This window comes from Plectropomus leopardus, chromosome 3 (genome assembly GCF_008729295.1).
Source record: "Plectropomus leopardus isolate mb chromosome 3, YSFRI_Pleo_2.0, whole genome shotgun sequence".
NCBI classification, from domain to species: Eukaryota; Metazoa; Chordata; class Actinopteri; order Perciformes; family Serranidae; genus Plectropomus; species Plectropomus leopardus.
This window is the reverse complement of record NC_056465.1, coordinates 16,034,884-16,056,115: the sequence shown is the minus strand read 5'-3', so window position 1 is coordinate 16,056,115 and position 21,232 is coordinate 16,034,884. Positions and strand designations below refer to the sequence as shown.

Below are 21,232 nucleotides of genomic sequence, written 5' to 3'. Positions count from 1 at the left end.
AGACTCTAAGATCTATGGTGGAAAATTTGATTTTGAAAATACAAATGCTCTTAAATGTGTTAAATAGAAGTAAGCGTGAGTGATATGTTGAAGTGATTATATCATGTTAGACAGCCTTACAAACCGCAGCTCCAGAGACAGAGTGAGAGCTCTTACTGTTTCTCCTCTCTTTGTTTATAGTAGGAGGACAAACAGCAGCTATTTCTGTCCGCAGTCCGGCTAGCAGCCGAGGAGCTAGCTGCTGAGAGCTTGTCGAGCAAACACAACCGTTTTTACTTCTGTTTTTTTTTTTGTCCCGACTGTTTTTTTTTCACATACGGTTAGGAACCAGAGCGTTGCTTCTTTCCGTTTGTTTTGTTTGAATAAGATGGTCGTTTTGACAAATAACAATGAAGAACAGGATTATATGTGAGTGAAAATAACGAGCATCTGACGTTAGCAAGCTAGTTAGCGTTAGCCCGAATTATAACTCCAGTTAAATAGATATATTATTACGTCTGGAGCTTTAAACGCTTTAGATTAGCTGGCGTTAGGCAGCTCTCCTGCTAATCATGCCAAATGAGTTCATGTTAATATTACGGTATTTACAGGCTGCCGAGTTTAACTATATTTCTGTGTTAGCCGTTTAACAGCTGGCAGCTAACTAGCTAACTGACCTGGATATGTTTGTTTGTGCTGAGGTGTTTAACATTTTAAGTCATGTCTCGGTGTTTCTACTATTATACTATACATGAGCTGATGAGCTTGGCTCTTGTTACTAAACATCTTATACTGTTTATGTGAAGGTTTTCTTGTAAATATCATGTAGAGATTAAGTTACAGGGACATAGTGGTTATGTTTAGAAATGTTGGCTAAACTGTAGTTATGCTTCAAAGTTGGCTAAGGTTTATATGTTAAATGGATATTGTGTGGCATAAAATTACGGGAAATCTAACGTTGACTAACCCAGGCAGAGGTTATATTGTATTATGTTGCTGTAGTGTGGCCAATAACCTGCAGGGCTCAGGCTAAAAATGGCAACTCACAAGCAGAAAACCCACTCACACAACACCCACTGACCTACATCTGCAGCTCCTGCAGGATGCTCCTACTTCTGTGATCCATTTAAAATACTGCAGAGAAAAAAAGAAGCAGCACAGTGACAGAGAATTATTAACCTCAAAGCTTTTTAATAATGAGAGCTTTAAGGTGTTTTAGCAGCCTGGTAATCATTTTCACCTTTCACCACCACCTTGCCTTGGACAAAATGCCAGTTGAGATTATGTCATTGGGACATGCTGCATGGCATTTTGCAATTATTCAATAAGATATTGCTGTAGGGGCTGACAGACCAGGTCTCAATGTCCTCCTCATAGCCGAAACACTGCACAGACTTAAAAATGTTGCATGATTAAGAGCATGTCAGACTTAAAAAGCAGTGCAAGTCCATTGATATGGGTCAATATTAGGTCACTCAAAAATCTTTATCTATATTCATTGTACTGAGATTAGAGCATGTCTCACCATCAGCCTATACGTGTAGCTCACAGTGGAATCTTTACAATTTTGCATATACTCTCACTTAATATGATTAAGGACAATTTAGAAAATGCTGAATAATCATGGGCCGAAGCAAAATATGCAGCAGCTTGGGAAAGTGGGTATCACATAAAAAACTTACAACAAATTAACTACATCTCTTGAACATAAAATAACTTAAATTGGTAAGATCTGAAGAGCTGTTACACCCTCTTCAAGATATATGTTACTAAATTGGCTAAACTGACATCTTGTCCTCTGTTTTCCAGCCTGATAGAGGAGCGTAAATGCACCTCTCTGCCCAGCTCTCCAGCCAAGCGAGTGTCTCCCACCAAAAAGAAGCAGTTCTTTATCAATCAAGCCATCCGCAACTCTGACCTCACTCCCCGAGCCAAAGGCAAGAAGAGCCTCCGCCGACAGGAGAACAGTAAGATCTTATTTCACATGATCAGATTATAAGATGCTGTCATCCACTGCAGGCTGAGCAATGCCAGACAAGCCTTAAAGTATGTGTGCCTTCAACAGTGAAAAAGAGCATTTACATTGAATTGTTATTGCTTCAAAGTTGTTGTTTTTTTCCAGAATTACCACTTTACATTCATAATTCTTTAAAGTTTTGCTCATTTCACCACTGTCCGTCTCTGTCTTCATCTCTAAAAATCAGCACGCTTTCTTGCTAATCTTCTTGAGAGGGATGAGTGCTCCAAAGATGATCTGGAAGTTTGCAGTAACCCAGCGATCCCGTCCATCTTCACTGAGGCCTGCACCAATGGAAACTATATAGAGGTAAGTCGTCTTTTGCTGGGCTTAAACTTTGCTGCTCTTTAATGCTGCAGGAGTGGTGTTAGTTCTGTCTTGGCTTTTGCTTTACTGTTTTTCTTACTACCACAAAAGACTGAGTTTTAAGACAGGTGTGTATTGGTGGAAGTTTAACCTTTTAAACTGGTTAAAAAAAAACAGAACTTTTCTTGCATCAGTAATCAAAGCATAATAAAATCTGAAAGCAATCAATAAAACAAGCATTAATTAACAAATGGACTCCTCTGTCCCTTGTTCTTCTAGCCGTGGAATGACTTCATGAATTGCTCCGGTGAGGAGCAGGAGAGGCTGCTGTCTCTGCTGGAGCAGGAAGGGGCCAAGAAGAAAAACACCAACCGGCCCCTCAAAGACGAGAGGAATGGTGAGTGTCTCGGCCTCTTCTTGTTGGGTCTTTAAGTATGGCTGAATGACTGACCGTTACTCATCTCTTAACAGTAAATCCTGCCTTCAGCGCTCAGGACTGCTTCCAGAGAATCGATCGCAGGCTGCGAGCGACTCTCAAACGGAAACAAATCCCCATGGTGAGTGTCATCTCTATGTGCATGACAGGAGTCTCGGTCTGCATGGTAGTAATTTGAACATGTCTCTCATGCATCTCTGCTGTGCATCAAACTCAGAGGCTTTACCAGCTGTCTATTTACCTACTCAGTAGTCAGTTTTTCCTTCTCTTGTACGTCATTGGATATTTTTAGCTCATCACAAAACATGCTGGGACATTCCTTTCCAGATTTTTACAAAAACAGGTTTGACCAAAACCCTGACTCACCGGGGAACCCCACAGTACTTAACTTAAACACTAATCATGTTGAGGACACATGATTGTTCTGGAGACTGAACCTCTTGGCTGCCACCAACTATTTTTTTTTCTCCTCACAGGGAACTCTGGAAGTACTTGAGGAAAACCTTCTGAGCTTCTTCATCGCTCAGCCTCACTCAGTTTACACAACAAACCTCGCCAGCAGGTAGAAATCCTTTTTTTAAACTCAACGTATCTGTAGGACTTAAAGTCTTAAAAAGCATTGAATTCAATTTCCTTAAAAGAAAAGAGAGACCTAAGGAAGTATAAAGTTGTAAAATGTATATGCACAAGTCTTAAATGGTTTCTCTTGCCTTCAGTAGGCAGTAATGTTAGTTATAAAAAGTTTTTTTCTAACCAAGTAATGACTGTTTGGAAATGTTTTACAGCTGTACACTAAAAGTACAGTCTCACTACAGCTTTGGAAGATAGGAAAATGGGAATGTAACCCGATATATCTAGTTTATGCTGCTTTATCCTGGTTTTGGTGGCATTAATGTGATTAATTATATCATTATTTATTGTTATAAATTGCTGAGAAAAAATGTGATATAATAATAGATAATTCTAGTCCCTTCTGTTTCTTAACTATAGTTTGACTCATATGATCCCAAAACAGGTATTAAATTACATTCTTTGTGATATGACAAAGGTCGTAAAAAGTCTTAAATTGGGGCGCCTGGTGGCTCAGTGGATTGAGTGGGCACCCCAAGTGCAGAGACTGTGTCCTCGCTGCAGCGGTTGCAGGTTCAATTCTGGCCTTGCTGTATGTCGCCCTCTCTTTCTGTCCCCCTTTCATGCTTGCACTGTCCTATCGAACAAAGGCATGAAAAAGCCACAAAAATAGAAATAAAAAAAAATATATATATTTTTTTTTAGGAAGGCCTAAATATCTTACACAAATAGTGATATTATGGAAAATGATATAAAATCCTGCCTCATAGTATTATAAATCTCCATGCTGCATTTTGACATCTGATAAGCCCTCATGTTACTCAAATTGAGCTTCCTGAATTGCATTTCCTGTCTCACTGGTGCCTAAAACAACACAACACCACCAATGCAGCACCTCTGCGTTGTTTTGGCACACTTTTATGTAATAACCTTCTGACAGACATACACGTTGAAGGTTTTGGCTGATGGATCCTGATGATGTTTCCCCACCTGGAAAACCATTTCATATTATTAGATTACAAGAAACCCCTATGCATCATTGATGCAGCAGGACACACAAAACAACAAACAGGATGTCAACAAATGTCCAGTAATTGGCTTAAAACACACTCATAGATGTACATTATTGGCCTACGCTGAGAAACTGGTAGATTGTTTTTATAACTAGTCTATATTAAAACACTGAGGAGTGGAAAGTCATTCTCTGTTTTTTGTGTTTGTGAATCAGCTTTGAGAGACTACTGCTTCACGCTGTCTGTCAGTATATGGACCTCGTCTCTGCAAGTGAGTGGAAACACATTTTAGACATACTGTACATGCATGTGAGAGCAGTTAGTGTTTATCCACATTTCATATGTAGGAGAATGTCTGAACGTTGAACCATCATTTGTTAATGTCTGTTTTTCTGTCTGTGTGCAGACTGCATTGGTGTTTGTGCTCACTGTGTTTTTTATTAACACTATTTGTTCAGTGACATATTTGGGGAATTTACTCTCTATTTTAAGGCAGAAATGTTTCTCTTCCATTGAATGTCTGCGGTTGGTTATTTAAAACTGTTAACTTCACACTGATGACAACAAAAGACTGTGAAAACAATAATGCATACAATCTGGCATAGAGAAGGGTAAAATATTGGAAGGAAACAGCCTTTAAAGACATACTTAACCCACTGAATTCTCACTAGAGCTACAATGATTCATTGATTAGATGATTAGATGTCTACTATTAAATTAATCAGCCACTAATTTGATAATTGATTGGTTTGAGTAATTTTTTAAGAAAAATTGTATGAATCCAGATCCTTAAATGTGAATATTTCCTTGTTCCTTTCACCTATATGACAGTAAACTAAATGTATCTGGGTTATGGACAAAACACAACACTTCAGAACATCACCTCAAGCTTTGGGAAATACTGATCGATATTGTTTGACCATTTTCTGACATTTTATAGACCAAATAACTAAGCCTTTATTTGAAAAAGTAATTGACAGTTTAATTGACCATGAAAATAATTATTAGTTGTAGCCTTATTACTTACCCCATGTTATGCTGAATTAGTACAGAAAACATTGTTTTTCTTGCATGCCTCCAAGGTGATCTAAAAATAAAAAAAAAAACAGTGGACATTTTTGAGGAATTAAAGTAAAGTAGGGCTAGCATTTAGTAACAACTTTATGAAAACATCAGTTTACAAACTCTCTCACAGCTCCTGCAGTATAACCCAAGTCTAATTTATCCAGTTGTATGTTGAGTGCTTCCCAAACACATGCTTTTCATTTAAAAACTTTTGGACTCTGTTTGGACTCTGCTCATGCATTCCATCTAGCTGCCCAGGCACGCTACTCGTCCGTGTGTGAGGCTGTGTATGCAAAGGTGTTTTGAATATGGGTAATAAAGTTTCTCAATAAGTTTTATACATGAATTCAAGGTAACGCGAGGTGATTCATTGAGTTTCAAGTTATCATTTTTATGGGTGAAATAGTCCTTTAAGTTGTATTGACCATGAAAAGCCTATAGACATAACCTTAGCAAATAAACCGTTACATTGAAGCTTTTGAATAAAACGTTTTAATAGAAATTATGGATGCTTATCTGTTTACACAGGCTGGCTGGACGTACAAAGCCAGCTTGATGTTTTCCAGTTACATGAGAGTGATCAAAGTCCGTTTGTTTGTTGGACCTTCAGGCACCGACTACAAAGGGTCGCGTCGGACTGAAGTGGTGAATAAACAAGAACAGTTTCTGCCTCCGATACTTCTGCTGTCTGCCCACTTGGAGCAGATGAGCTGAGATCAGGACCACGCCATGTTTCCCTGTTTCCTCCGCACGGCTCTACTGCGGGCAGGAGCTTTGAGAGATGTAGATAAGGTGCGCTATTTGTATGTGATGTCTGTGTAATGTCCGCAAAGCTCAGAAAACCTTTACTCTGCTTGTTCTCTGGTTTTCTCTTGAAAATTCTTCATCAGTTTTATCCATAAACATGTCAGAGTTCGGCAGTGTGTGAACATGCAAAATTTTACATGTTAAACATTAAATTTCATGGTGCAAATAATAGCAAGTAACATATTATTATGTTAAGACAACATAAAATATGTCTCTTCAATCTTGTCACACCTGTCATTTCAAGGTAACAAGGTGTCACTTAACGGTTGTTAGTTATCACATCCCTAATGATTAGTTTTATTCCTGATTGCATTATGTAATATCTCGCAGTATAACCAGCACCGGAGCATTTCTCATGATCTGACTCACAACCACACGTGACTGTTGAGGTGGGAGCGTTTCCATGATCAAGTCAACAGCTCCCACTGACTGGTGAAAAGTAAATAATGACCTTAATATTTATTTCAATAATGCACAAATTCATATGTAAGGTTAATGTGCAGCAAGCAGGAAATTTATTCACATGAAGGTCCTGTGTGTGGTTTATTTTTGCAATAATGACCCACTCACTAAACATTATCCTTCTTATTACAGGGCTGCTTTCTTAAGAAATATATAATTAGACACAAATTACTAATTTGATGTCATTTTTTTATAAAGTATATTATTGTATCCACTTAACTCAGTAATGATCAGAAAAAGTCCATAGCAGTGGTCTGCTATTCAGAAATAACAGACTGTTGTAAATTGACCGATCAGGATGGGAAATACTGACAATATCTACCAAAAAAATAGTGGAGAATTTACTCGAAACCCATTTGTATAAAGTCCCTGTTCAGGCTGTAAGGAATCTTGTGTTGCTCACGATGAATTAAAAACAGGATAGTTACACACACATCGCATAGGTGCAGAGCATTCAAAAAACATTCATGACATGTTACCTTTTTTGCTCACAATGAATGACATTTTGCTTAAGGTGCTTTGAGGAGGAATGCATCAGGAAACACATCACTGCCTGCGGGATTTGTCTGGTGAGGTGTGAAGCATGAATATTAATAATCTCTCCACATTAAATGCACAGACACATCACTCATGATCGTAGGTAAACAAGCATCAAAGATGTGAAATAACAGCCTACGTTACGCTCGGGAAGTAAGTCTTTGATTACTATCTCTATATTATGCGTGAGAAGAAAACTCCCTCTTTAGGTAAAACTTATGGGGATTTTTCTCTCTGTGCATCTTTCTCTGCTAGTTTTGTCTCATTTTATTCGCATTATCTGAGGGACAAGCTTACATTTTAACCAAACGGTGTCTACCATGTCTTTTCTTTCACCTCCAAGCTTAAAGTGCAGGATTGTAAGGCAGCATGATGACTGAACGCATCCAATGTGGACACCGAATGCTGACGTGCTTCTGTCACTGCACACTGGTGTAGGCGAGGTGTACATGTCATACAGTCGCAGTCAATAATCAAAGATTAAGTTAAGGAACTATACCACAGTTAAAAAAACTGCTAATATGCCTGTGCATATACATTTATTCATGGATTTCTTGCTACATGCACAACTACAACATTTAAAGCCTCTTTTTTTTACATGTAATATGGTTTGAAGGTATACTGTATGTGCAGTAGATGTGTTACATTGGTAGAAAAATAACAACATTTTAGGTGTTTTGATGGTAAAAACCTGCTGAGTTATGACTCTCAGGTATGTTTCATCTCAATATTAACGTACAGAAAAGCACTTCTGCCTTATGAATACAAGTTTCTATGTTTTTTTCTGTACATATATTTCTACATTTGTACTTGAGAAGACTTTGGAAACAAAAAGAAAATCTTGGCCTCGATTTTCTTTTTAAACTGTCGTCGGCAGTGCAACAAAACTTGACCTGTTGGTGCATTTTGTCAACAACCAAAGTTTGTGTGTTTGTTTGCGTGGAAATCCAATTTCTCAGGCTCTCGACTTCTCACTTTGAATGTCATGCAGTTTATTTCGCACGTGTCATTTTCTGTGTACTGTATACTCTCTTCAAGATAAACTTGTTTTGATCATCTTCAGCCCCAACACCGCGGGGTACTGCCAACTTTTTAAATACATGTAGAAGTAGTTGTGCTGTAAAATATGAACTCAGATGATTGACTTGTGCCAACATTTGTATTTAGAAGCCTGAAATAGTCTGAAAGCTTTATACACTAGACTAAAACATCTTTGTGTATTTAATATGTGTGTGCTGCAGTACCTATTTATAATTATCATTGCATCCATTAAAGGATAGAAGATATTTCTTCTCATTTCATAGTCTGATCCTCTCTTTTGTGATGAATTCACCCTTCAATTTTCTGACTTTATATACACATAGGAATAACAGCTCTGACAAGTCTGTCAACAGTGGCAGACAAAGTTTTTAGATCTTCTACGTAAGTAAAAGTAGCATTATTCCACTATAGGAATGCTTAATTTCAAGTTGAAGTCCTGCAGTTGTACTTTTACTTGCACATATACAGAGACAATGACAAGTTATATTAAAGTGTTAATTATTATGTTGCCAAATGATTAATATAATTGCACTGACATGTAGTTAATGTCCACGGTACCTTTCCATTACTTGTTGGCATTTACATCTTAAATTACGAAAGTCACCATGTGACCGCATTTCTTTTTGCTCATATTACTCATTTCAGTGCGGTGCATGGGCTGCACGTCTGTAACTTGAGCACTTCAACATACAGTCTGTTTGCTGATGTGAAATTTGGTCTTCTGCAAACTGAAGGTGTGCAGGCAAGTTTAAAAACATGAAACTATAAAACTGTTGTAAGTTAAGATGTCATGAAATGCTTCACAAAAGATCACAAAATATTATTTAATCAGGCAACTGAGTCAACTGCAGAACTTCTCTGTTTTATGATAATATACTATTTAAGAGTCTACCTGAAAGCTAAACAGCAATATTAAACTATAAACCTAGTGACTTGATAAACCAATATAAAATATGAGCACAGTTAAGACAAATTTATTACTAGATTAATATTAATAGATTTACTGAAAAGATAAAAAGATGTTAATTGGGTCCTTAATTTGTAGAAAGATTGTCAAGTAAATATTTACATATGGTCCTCTAAAACTTAATCTGTTGAAAGTGAATTCATAGACCTACAGTCGTTCAGTATGACAGGAACACGCTCGCCCTGACTCCCTCCACTAGATGGCGGACTCGTACAAAGAAATACAGTACTAATACTGCACTGTAGAAATACTTAATTGCAAGTAAAAGTCGTGCACTGAAAATGTTACTTTAGTAACAGTATTTAAGCGTAATCAGAAAAAAATGTGTAAAGTATTAAAAGTAAAAGTACTTCGATTAAAAATTTCTGTTGTTACTTACACTATTTTATCATAACATTTTTTAATGGAGCTAATTTTAAACTAGGTTATTTAGGACTGCAATTTATGATTATTTACAATATGGATTAATCTAGAGATTAATTTAACCATCAATCAATTGATTGTTTGGTCTGTAAAAATAGTGAAAAATACTGTCACAACTACTCAGAGCCCAAAGTGAGACCTTCACAATGTTTGTTTTGTCAGAAACTTAAAATGTTTAAAAAACCAAGCTTAAGAGTTAAAAGGAAAAGCAGCAAGTCCTCCTGTGAGAAGCTGTAAACATTACATTTTGCATCAAAGATTACCAAAACATTTTTCATTTAATTCATTTAATTCATTAATTCAACACTGTGTTGATTAATATAACAATAATTTTAGCTGCACTTTGACATTTTCTAGGTGTAGAATTCAGCCAAGTGCAGTGATCATTTAATGCACTGTATACTGCAGTGGCACAACCAGTTTATAGTTTTAAAAAATATATATATTTCCTGTTAACAGTTGTTACCTTGATTTTAACAGAGCCAGCTTTGAAAAAATGGCACACTGCAGGTGGTGGACAAGATAACGTAAAAACTCAGAATCATCATTAGGCATAAACTGTAAAATGACATGCAGAAATCATGTTATATGAAAACACAACTGTGTTGACAAAAAGGAGCAGCAGCAACAGACTGAAACTCGTCAGCATGGACACATTGACTATAGACAGCATGTTGGGCTGACAGATACTGATAATTAATATTGAACCCACCTTTAAAGCATTGCCTAAACTTCAGTTTTTAAGTCTTTCCTGTGATGTGTTTATTTTGTCTCACCCGAAAAACGTTTTCAAAGTTTGAAGTTCAAACTAAATTAGGGCAACTGGGCTCCATCAACTGCAAGTATCTACCACTATATTCATTTATCATTATATTCTAAGAGCACAAATTATTCAGATCAATTGAGACTTCAGACAAGCTGAGTACTTTAGATATTCAGCTCAAACGGGGCTATTTTCATAATTGCATGTCAAACACAAAGTCAGACACTCATTATTTTTCCTAATGTGAGAATGCCATCGTTGCTCCAAGAATTGTAGTAGTACTACTACTGTACTACTTGTAGTAGTTAATTAAGATCAAGTAGCACAAGTGATGTCAATATTAACCTGAAATTATTGAAGTTTTCTCTTTTGCTGGATGCTTGATTATTACTAAAAGTTTTACTAAAAATTTTTATTTTGCACTTTTTGTGTTCTCGTAACATATGTCACCATCTGTTTTCTTGGTTTTTTTTTTATTTACGCACTACATCATGGGTATAACACTAGTCATTTCCTGTGTTAATTCCACCGTGGCTGAAACGCATCAGTCTGCATGTAATAATTTTGATATTAAGTGTGAAATCATAGTTGTCATCATGGCAGCTAGCCTCGGGCCCGTTGAATTTTAATTTCTCACGGTGTCTCAGTGATGAACACACTTCTCTCCTGGATCCCGTTACATCTGATGAGGCATTAGGAGGATCGGTTTTCCGTTTTAAATATCTCAAGCTCTTTATTTTAGTAAGCAGCTGCAAGCAGCTACCGACCAGTCAGCACTCCCACTGTAAAATCATTTTTGGAAATAGATTACATGGCTGGTGACTTTTGAAAGCTGTCAACAATTGTTGGGTGAGGACTGAAAAGAGTGTTTACAGCAGTGAGTTATTTAACTGTGGCTGAATGGTTTTTACCGCACGGTTTGAATAAACCAGTTTGTTGTTTACACTGTGGTTTATCATTTTTCCACCATAAAATATATTTTCACATGTATATGTTTCACATATATGACACCTAAACACAGATTTAATTCTGTATAGCCACAAAAAGGCCCATTAAATTGTACAATTTTGAGCAGGCCTTCAAAAGATATATGTTCTGCTGAAGGGCATCTGAGGGTCCTTTAATAGTTAGAATTTTTCTGAATAAAATTTATTAAAATGTGTTGAATTAATGCATATCCTTCAGCATTTAAAGTTGGTTTATTTGCAGGTAAATCTTTAAATCTATTTCAAATAAGAGCAGTAGTTGTTTTCATCATTGCGGTGATGTCTACCATCTTGTGTTTAGGATCTACAATCAGTTATTCTCAGTCTTAAGTCATTCATTCACTTAGCAGCCTGATCATAAAAAGTAAAAACTGGTCAAAGTTAGTACCCCTCAACTAATTTAACAACTTTACCGCCTTCAAAATTTCAAAATGAGTTAAGCTTTGTGAAGTTAAATGAAACTATCTATTTTTCTGATAAAAAAAAACCAAAACACTGTAAGTCAGTTATGAGTTTTTCTTCATTTTGAAGCTTATTTTATGCAGTTTTCACATCGAACACTGTCTCAGTTCTCCCATCAGCCTTCCTGCTGAACAGGGGCTAAGGGACCGTCAACAATCAACACTGAGAGAAAATGTAAACACAATTCACTGCAGCTGCCATGACAAATACTGTAATTTACAATGTAAAGGATACATATTTATTTATTTTAAAGAATTACTGTCCACTATAACAATTTGTAGTCCTTGTAAGGACTGTTAGAAGCCAGAAGATATAAGAGTATCAAATATTTCTTTTTTTAAAAAAGTCAGAAAATAACCAGAATTTTGTGAGGCTGCAACTCAACAATATATATATATATATTAGACAGATGTTGCCTGAAAAAAAATCATGATCAATTGTTTAATGCTTTGGTCGACAATTTGTGAGAAAATAGTGAAAAGCACCTATCCATTTTTGTCTGACCAAATCCTCACAACTAAGAAAATGGAAATAGAGAATTTTCTGCAATTTGCTTGAAAATTCACCAAAACGATTAATCGTTATCAAAATAGTTGCAGATCATTTCTGATTAGCTCTAATAAATCGTGTAACACTTCTTTTTCTTTCTTATTCCCTTCACAATCTTATAAACACCTAGATTTATATGGTGACTATGGCTGCAACAGCATAAGATTTTTTATGAACCGTCTCAGAAAATATTGCCATTAAATGGTATCACGGTATTACAGAGTTATCACTATCAGTTGCAATAACCCTTAAATGAATGAAAAAAAGAAGATTTTTTTTCTTTTTTGTTTATCAAACATTTTATTACTTTAATTGAAACTTGTAAGGCTTTTAAATGTGTAAAAAATATATATTTTTCAGGATTAAAATTAGATTTAAAATTAAGGGGAGAATCACCCTTCAGTTTTGTGGGGTTTTTTTATACCCTAGATAAGTAAATGTACATCGTATGGTGATTCTTGCTGAGAGCCATATTTTATAGTTTTCCTGATGGTCTAAAAAACAAACAAGAACATATGTTTTGTTTGGACACTGGGGGGGATTTGGGTTTCCTCCACTGGAAAATTTTACGGAGCAAATACTTTTTGCATTTTGATGAATTTTATGAATTAATTTGTGCCTTTTCTGCCTCAATTCATGACGTGAATGTGTTTAATTTTGTCAAAAGAAATGTCTTCTGCTAGTTTTATATTTTAAATAGGGGGGTACAAATGTTCTAAATATTAAGAGGGACGTGTCCTCTGTTTCCCCCAAAATCTACACCTATGCAGATCTTTTTATTTTATTTTATTGACAAACTGAAACTGAACTGAGTTAGAGATTTGAAGAAGTGAGATTCCACATCTGTCCAAAATCTTTTGGATATTTCATATTCAAAAAAGAAATGTGTATGCATTATGCACCTATGCAATATGTCTGTTTTGGGTTCACCTGTGACGAACTGAACTGCAGGAAGATAAAGTCTGTTAGAGCTTGTGTATCATCTTTGGACAGCCTCTCACAGTCTTTATCTCCATATTTGTACTCCAAAAATTTTGGAAAGGGAGAAATAATGATGTTAGGGCAAAAATGTTCAAATCCCCAATTCCACTAAAACATGAAAAAATACACTTCACATCTATTAATGACATAAACTAGTCAAATGAACTCATCAGAGTAAGATTCAAATCTGAGGTAGACAACTGCAAGACATGCAAGACAAACATAGAAACCACTGAACACCTGTTTATTACCTATGACTAAATTCAAACTACGGAAATCAATACATAACTGGCTGCTCTGCAAATTCACAAACACAGACTTATTCATTCCCAAAAACATTTGAAGTTTAAACAAAAACACTGAAATTCTGGTCAACAACATAATCATTGTAACAAAGTTCCATGTAACCAAGTATCAGTATGCCAAATCTGCCCACAATGAAATGCATTTAAAAATGATTTCTCTTTGCTAAGTACATGTGTAAAAAAGATGAAAAATACTCAGACCCGTGAAGCAACAAAGACAGAGTTATTCTTTATGCCCTAAGACGATTGCACTTTATGTTCAGGGGTTGGGACCTATTTTGTTGAACTTAAATTGAATGGTACATATAAGAATATAATAATAATACTACTAATAATAACCTTATTTATAAAGCACCCTTAAAAACAGTTGTTTTTCAAAAAATCAATAAAAGATGACAAAAATAAAAAAATAAATAATATAGGAAGACAACATCATATTCGGGCTATAAGATAAGAAACAAATGAATAAGAGATAGACGAACAAGTAAATACATTAAAACATAAAAAGATGTGAAAACAGCTACGATAGATCTGAAAAAATCCAAATATGATATCCTTTGTTATGTTGGCAAAAAGACTCGTTTTGCTGAACCTGAAACAGAAAAACCCACCAGCCCACCGAAATGTATTGAACAATGTGATGGAAATTTACATGAAGAAAAAAATTACATTTTCAATGAGAGGAAAGGGAAATATGCTCTACCTAACATGGCAACCCTTTACAGAACATTTCATTATAATAAACCCATAACTGATTCTTTGTAATACCTGTAATGACATCTCTGACATCCTTTAAAAATGTATTGATATATTTTCTTTTATCTTTCTTTTTTTTTTTTCTTTCTTTATTTATTTATAAATTCACTTATTTTTGCGGGCGTGCCTGTTTGCTCTTTTACTAAGTATGTATATATGTTTGTGTACATGCTCTTTGCACTTCAGCAGGCGTATTTGTTAGAGGGGAATTTGTATGTATTTTGGGGGGAAAAAAAGGTCAAAAAGATGGTAGGAACAGGAGGTCAGAAGCATAAATAAAGGATCAATAGAGAAAGAACAACAAAATGAATAGAGAAAAAAATATTTTGAAAAACATGTCGATGTATATTATGGAAATATTTGTCTCGTCTATAAAAATAAAAACCAGGGGGGGGAAAAAACAACCTTTTTCCCTTTACTTCCAGCCCACTTTATAACTCGCCCCTCGCATTTACTGACAGCCCCTGCTCCGGGGGGGTGGGGGATGTATGGGGGGTGGCCCCTGCTGATTCAGAGGTTAGGAATTTGCATCTGATTACTGTTTGTCAACCAATGATGTGACTGTGCAGGCCGGAGAGTCTCTCCACGCCTCTCTGCCCGGCTGTCTGCCTGAACGCTGCGGGGCTCTCAGCCCGATTCTCAAACTCTGAAAACACAATTACACGCAAAAGCCGAATGCGTGGATATCATGCAGTCACATGAAACCACTTTATTTCTAGCTGATACACCCACGAACCCCCTCAGCTCTTCCTCTTTTTGGTGTTTTTTTCTCTGTGTGTGATCGGAGGGGAGAGACTGGATCCACAGAAGGGAAAAACAGGAATGTTTCTTCCGGTTCCAACGAGTGTAAAAACCGAACGGAAGCCGATGTGGTAAGTTTGTATTTATCTTCATTTTTCGTTTGCTCTGTTTATGACACATGCGCTTGAAAAACATATTTTGTTTGTGTGTTTTCTGGTTTGTTCTACTGCTTCTGTTTTACTCGTCACTAACAGGACGCCGTGTTTGTTTTTTTTTGTTTTTAAATGTATATATATATATATATATAGTGATGCGACGTTATCAAAACGTTATTGAAAAGGTAGCGGATGGACTCACCTGCCATATGTCACCCACGAGCGTGATTTTACCTACGCCGAACGTAACGGCACTATTTCTACTTACTGTTGTGATAAAATGTAACGGGAGAACCGGTGTTTGATTTTTATACAACGTTTTTCGGTTGTCACACAGATGTTTAGCATATATCTATGGGTTTAACCGAATATAATTACACAAATATAGCCTATATTGTAAACTAGATTTCGACCGTTAGCTCGATTTTATGTTCTCACCAAACAATCACAAACCGTTAAAACCGTAACGTTAGTTCAGTTTATATTGCCAGCTGATTATTGACAGTATTATTCATTACTTAGGCTACATGCCAATAACGGATAAACTAAACTAAACTAAAAAAAAAAAGCTAACTCAATTCATTTTTTAATCATTTTAATTAGCAGCGGTGCGTCGACGTCATGTACACTTTGAGCGCACCAACGCCATTAAACATTCACTAACGTCAGTGCGTCCATGTTGCCTTTAAGTTGAATGTAAAAGCCAGTGCATGTGACAGCATCTACAACTGGGCCTTGAAACAAAGTTTGGTCTGATAAAATGTCATGCTGGGGGGTCAAAGCATAGACAGTGGGATTATTCAGAGCTAAAGGTGGCTTTACAAATGGATTTTAAGCTGCTTTCTTGGCCTTTTGCTGCTCACATAAATACAACCTGCTGAAAAACAGAGCAGTGGCATTTATGATACTAACAAGTTTTGTTCAGCAAGATAATCTTCACAAATAAATACCACTTCCAAGGATTTTTGAAGTCTAAATGTATTCTAAGGTTACGAAAATATAACTTTACTTATTTTCAGGTGATTATTAACTAATGAAAACATAGTTAGGAATATTACGATTTCTGCCAATGGATGCCCCTAAATCCTTACGCACTGGATGTCTGAGCAACCTGGCAATATACACTTTTGTTAAGATTAGGCCCATCTTTATCAGCTTCAACATAAAAGTTATGCTCACACATAAATGTATTAGGGGTGTAATCATGCATTGATCTAAATCAGTAGGCTATATTTAGCCTATTTAGTGATTAACATTGCACTCTTATAAATGCAAAGAGAAAACATTGATGCAGCTTATTTCTTTAAGATGCATCTTGATTTTGAAATAGCATGTGTCACCATTGCTGACCACGCACACCTCCTTCCTTTCCATTCTGCAGCCAAGAAATTTGGCTTATCTATGGTAGCTTATTGAAAAAGAAATGCAACTGGATGGAGAATCTAACCTTTCTTTTCATTATTGTCAAAAGTTGTAAGTTTCAGTAATAGTTATAAGACATTTCCTTAACTAAAAAGAAACCTGTTTTCATTTGTTAAAGGCTCAGTGTAATTGATAATAATAATAATTAATGATGCTGTGACACCACAATATTTTCTGAGACGGTTATTGTACTGTGAAAGTCTTATACAACTGCAACTCCAATCATGTTATGTCAATCACAAGCCCCTGAATCAAAATCTTATAATCATACTTTGTGATATCGGCAAATATTGAATTGTTGTCCAAAGAAGCAATATTATATTGCATCATGATGAAATGTGATTTAAAATGTATCAGTAAATACAATGCAATTATAGTATGTATTACAAAATGGCACATTCTGCATAATGAGTACTTTTAGTTTTACTAGTTAAAGTATAATTTGGCTATAATACTTGCAATTTTGAATGCATGAATTTAACTTATGCCATAGAATTCCTCCACTGTTGTATAGATATTTTTTATTGAGTAATAGATGTGAGTACATCCTCCACCACTGCGGAGTAGTAATGATGTTGTAATGTTATGGTAATATTGGTTTTGGCAGGGCTACATTGTCCAAAGAAGAGGACTATGCAAATGTTTGTCCTGCTCAAGAGCTTAACAGCTTACACATATTTAAAGATGTAAAAATAACTAACACAGGTGCAGATCATTCTCAGTGTTTCTTTCCAACTGATGTCACTTCACAGAAGTCTTTAGGCTGTGTCAGTGTCTCGCAGGTGAAATCCCTTAGTATTTCTGTGGAAGTGCATGACAAAGGTAGAGTAGGTGGATAAAAGAGTCTGTCAGCATCTGTTAGTGGCTGAGATCAAGACAAGTCCGACATGTCAGGGGAGTGATATGGACACAATGAGCTGCCTTCACTTCTGTAGTGGAGTGCTGGGAAGATCTACTGTATATAATAAGCAGCGCATCACTGTGTGTGACATCAGTGGATTTGAGAAGGGTGCAGCAAACCCATCATCTCAAGTGGATTCAAAAAGAGCTCAATATTTGTTGTTGTTGATGTTGTTTTTTCCCGGGGAGTCTGGCTGGTTTTGTCAAGCTGGCGAGCCTCACAACCACAACCAAAACTGACCTTTTTGTGGTTGGTGTTATAGTTTCTCACCAAGTAATGGGGGTGGGGGAGCGCAGGCACAGGAAGCTTGTTTGGCTTTAAAGCCTCGTATAGTACTTTGTCTGAATGGCCTTAAACATATATGTTAACGAAAACAGAAAGTCTGGTTTCAGTGGGGAGTTTCATTGTTCTGGGTTGATCTAAATGCAGTTTCACATGCTTTTCCAAGAATACTTACATTTCCTAGTATAAAATCAACAGTTATGTTATTGGCGCACATGCACTTATGATTCATTTAGCTGTGAAACTGTCATGACAGGAACACAGTTGTGAAATGTCCCTGGCATGATGAAAGTGCTCTGACATTATTCCGTTGAAATTTGAAAACCTGTGCCAAAAATCAGAGCAGCAGCAGGATGAAGAGGAAGTTTACTTTTAATTTTTTATGGAGAAAAGAGGATTTTTTATGCCAGTCATTGGTCGCATACTGGTCAGATTTTACTGGACCATGTTCCTTATGTTCCCCGCTGCTTTGGCAGTGAACGAGTCAACATTCACTGGTGTGATTCCATTTTAAACTTGACTTAAAAAAATGATTTCAGCAAAAAGTCCATCCCCTGTGCCAAATGAACTATATGTTACTTATTTATAGAAGAATTTCACCAATATAAAGAAGGGCTTCACATAAGACTAGGCTGTCTGTGCAGTAGAAAAATATATTTATGGTGCTATATGACCAGGGAAAACAGAGAAATGGGTGTTTTAGCTCAGCCTACAACTACCATAATGCTACTCCCTCTGATGGGTGATGTAATGTGGAGGTCAGCCGGATCTTGTATTACAGTGAAACGGTAAGCTAAAACATGTTTCTGAAAACATTTTAGGCGAGAAATATGCAACTCACCAACAGAATCTTAGTTTGTATTCGATCAGCGCTGCTTTGTTTTACTGTTTGATCTCTATTTTTTCTTAGATTTCACTCTGCAGGAAGCAGTGAAGCACCCTCTTCCTGCTTACTAACCTCGCCATTATGGCAAAACAGAGAAAAAAATATGACTGATAAATAATCAGTTTAGTAATGTAACCTCTATTTTTTATTCGATCAGCACAGCTTAGTTTTACCATTTGATTGGATTTCGGTCCGAGTTGGAGACAGAGAGAGAGGGACAGGTGTGTCTCTTGATCAGCTGTATACTAGTGAGGGGTTATCCAGGCACTGGTTAGATGGAGTGAAGTCTACCACAGTGCATCTACACATACTTCCCACATTGTTTTGATCCATAGCTGGTTAAAAATTGGCAAAGTATCCCTTTAAAGTTTTGGTTAACAGGCAAAAATAAAGTGTGAGGTGGTAAATTGTGGCAACTGCTGCTTTCCAATGTGCTTATTAAGCACTGAAATTCTTAAGAGAGATTCCCAGAAATGTCCACACAAATCTGTTTCGGTCCAATCTGGCATATGGCATCCTGCGGCCACTACTGGCCAACTGCACCAGCTCAGTGTTTCCAATGGAGAAAGACACTGCTGCAGTGAGCGGGTGGAGGGGGGGTGTTTACATTGTGATTGGCCCATTGTGGATTAGAAACGTATGGCCGGTGATCAACTTCAGGTCTTAAAAGGCCTCCCCGTGCTTTTGCATAATGCTTGCTGTCCCTAATAACACTATGTGTTATAAAACTAGGTTTACATAAAGACGCTCATTGTTGCTCTGGATTTGAAGAACTGATAGATGTCTTGGGGTTTTGCAGGAAGGAAGGGGGGGTGTTGAACAAATGGCAGACCATGAGCTATATATAGAAGTGATATGGTGATTTCACATATTGTAGGATTTTTTGTTTTCAAACTACAGTGTTATAGCTTGATTATTGTGTCTTTCATGGCTTCGAAGCTGCATTAGTTATACAATACAAGTTATTAGTTTGTTAGCATTAGAAAATAAATGTCACCCTACCATTTGGTCATCCTGCAAATATTTTAAATTGTCAATTTTCATAGTTTTGGACTGTTATAGCTATGTCAATATCTAAAGTACTGCCTCAAGAAAAATGTTTGTCTTGCAAGGAAACAGTTAGGACATTACTGAAACAAAACCTCAACAATGAAATGATGTAATAAAGTTAACTTGTTTACTCAAAAAGTTTAGATGTCTAGAAATGTAACACAGTGCTAAAGTAACTGGTCATCAAAATCAAAAACAACTTCATTAACTGATCATCATTAATTATTTATCAAGAAAAAAAATCCCATGAATCCCACGAATTTGCTGAGGTTTCAAAGGTTTAAGTGCTTTTGAAAGGTTCCTGAATGCTGCACAAAAAACTGATGTTGCTCCTGGTTCCAAAGGGTTAATCAGTTATGAAAAATTCCAATCTCATCTGTTGCTTTCCAGAATGTTTTTCCAGTCAGTGAGAAACTGCCATTATATTGGTAAGGCCAGTATCAGCTCGATGTCGATCTTGCCATAGCTGACTCATGTTGCTGTTTGGCCATCAGCCACGTTTGTCTTCCCCTGGCTTTGGTTTGTGATTTGTGGCTGTATTTGTACATTTTGTCTTGTTGTTTTGACGTTGTGTTCTTTTGGTTCCTAGGACCGTTCCTTCTCTTGACATGTTAACCTGCCTCTGTGGCCTCCTCTCCAATCAAATGTGCTCTGTGTTGAAAGCACCTTACAGACGTATTAGTCATTACAAGCCAATTTAGATTTTCACCACAGTGTGTTTAAGTTTGTTCAATGTGCATGTTGAAATGCAAAGCAGGGCGGCATTGTTATTCAAACGTTTACAAGCAGAAATCCACATGGCTTCCTGTCAGCATAAACGCTTGATCTCAGCCTGAGGGTATTTGAGGAACATTTGTAAGTGTTGTATACAAATAGCCTGCTCAGTTAGCCTCAAAGCATCAAGGCTGAGTGAGCGGCAGTCGCTGGCAGTTGGCCACTGAACTGGTTAATGGCTGTGAATAAATGACAAACATGCACAGACAAGACAAACAGGTCTCACGCCTTTTTGTTGTCTTATTTACAAACTATAGTCCTTTACAGGGTTGTGAAAACTATACTTATAATACTATAACTACTATATTTTCCGGGCATCCTGCAGATCCTTAAAAAGTCTTAAAAGGCATTGAATGCATTAATCTAAAAATAAGGCCTTAAATTGGTATTAAATTGACAGATTTTTTTCAAAACTCTAAAACATGCTCAGATATGGGAAGTCGGACTTGCTCATCAAGAATGGGAAACCACAGGATAAACAGGAACAACATCCAGGCACTTCAAAAATGTGGAAAACTCCAAAAAGCCTTTATTGTAGAGGCTAAGTCATTAAAAAAGCCAGCATTTGTCAACTGCTGCCGGTCTTTGTCATGGCT

The 21,232-nt window shown here is 36.6% G+C and overlaps 2 protein-coding genes across 4 annotated transcripts in view; both read left to right on the top strand.

Annotated features, from left to right (window-relative positions):
• The first annotated feature begins 219 nt into the window (after nucleotides 1-219).
• On the top strand, nucleotides 220-8,488 carry r3hdm4 (R3H domain containing 4). Its single transcript, XM_042484014.1, has 8 exons — nucleotides 220-408; nucleotides 1,789-1,946; nucleotides 2,184-2,305; nucleotides 2,582-2,699; nucleotides 2,774-2,859; nucleotides 3,215-3,300; nucleotides 4,537-4,592; nucleotides 5,997-8,488. Exons 1-8 carry the CDS (start codon nucleotides 368-370, stop codon nucleotides 6,098-6,100), a joined length of 771 nt encoding a protein of 256 aa, XP_042339948.1. The 5' UTR covers nucleotides 220-367; the 3' UTR covers nucleotides 6,101-8,488.
• A 6,527-nt stretch (nucleotides 8,489-15,015) lies between these two features.
• arid3a (AT rich interactive domain 3A (BRIGHT-like)) overlaps nucleotides 15,016-21,232 on the top strand; it is a 52,813-nt gene continuing 46,596 nt past the window's right edge. For all 3 annotated transcript variants that reach the window (XM_042484152.1, XM_042484150.1, XM_042484148.1), the window contains exon 1: nucleotides 15,016-15,297. The gene's annotated coding sequence lies outside the window, so the exon portion shown is untranslated. The remainder of the gene's footprint in view (nucleotides 15,298-21,232) is intronic.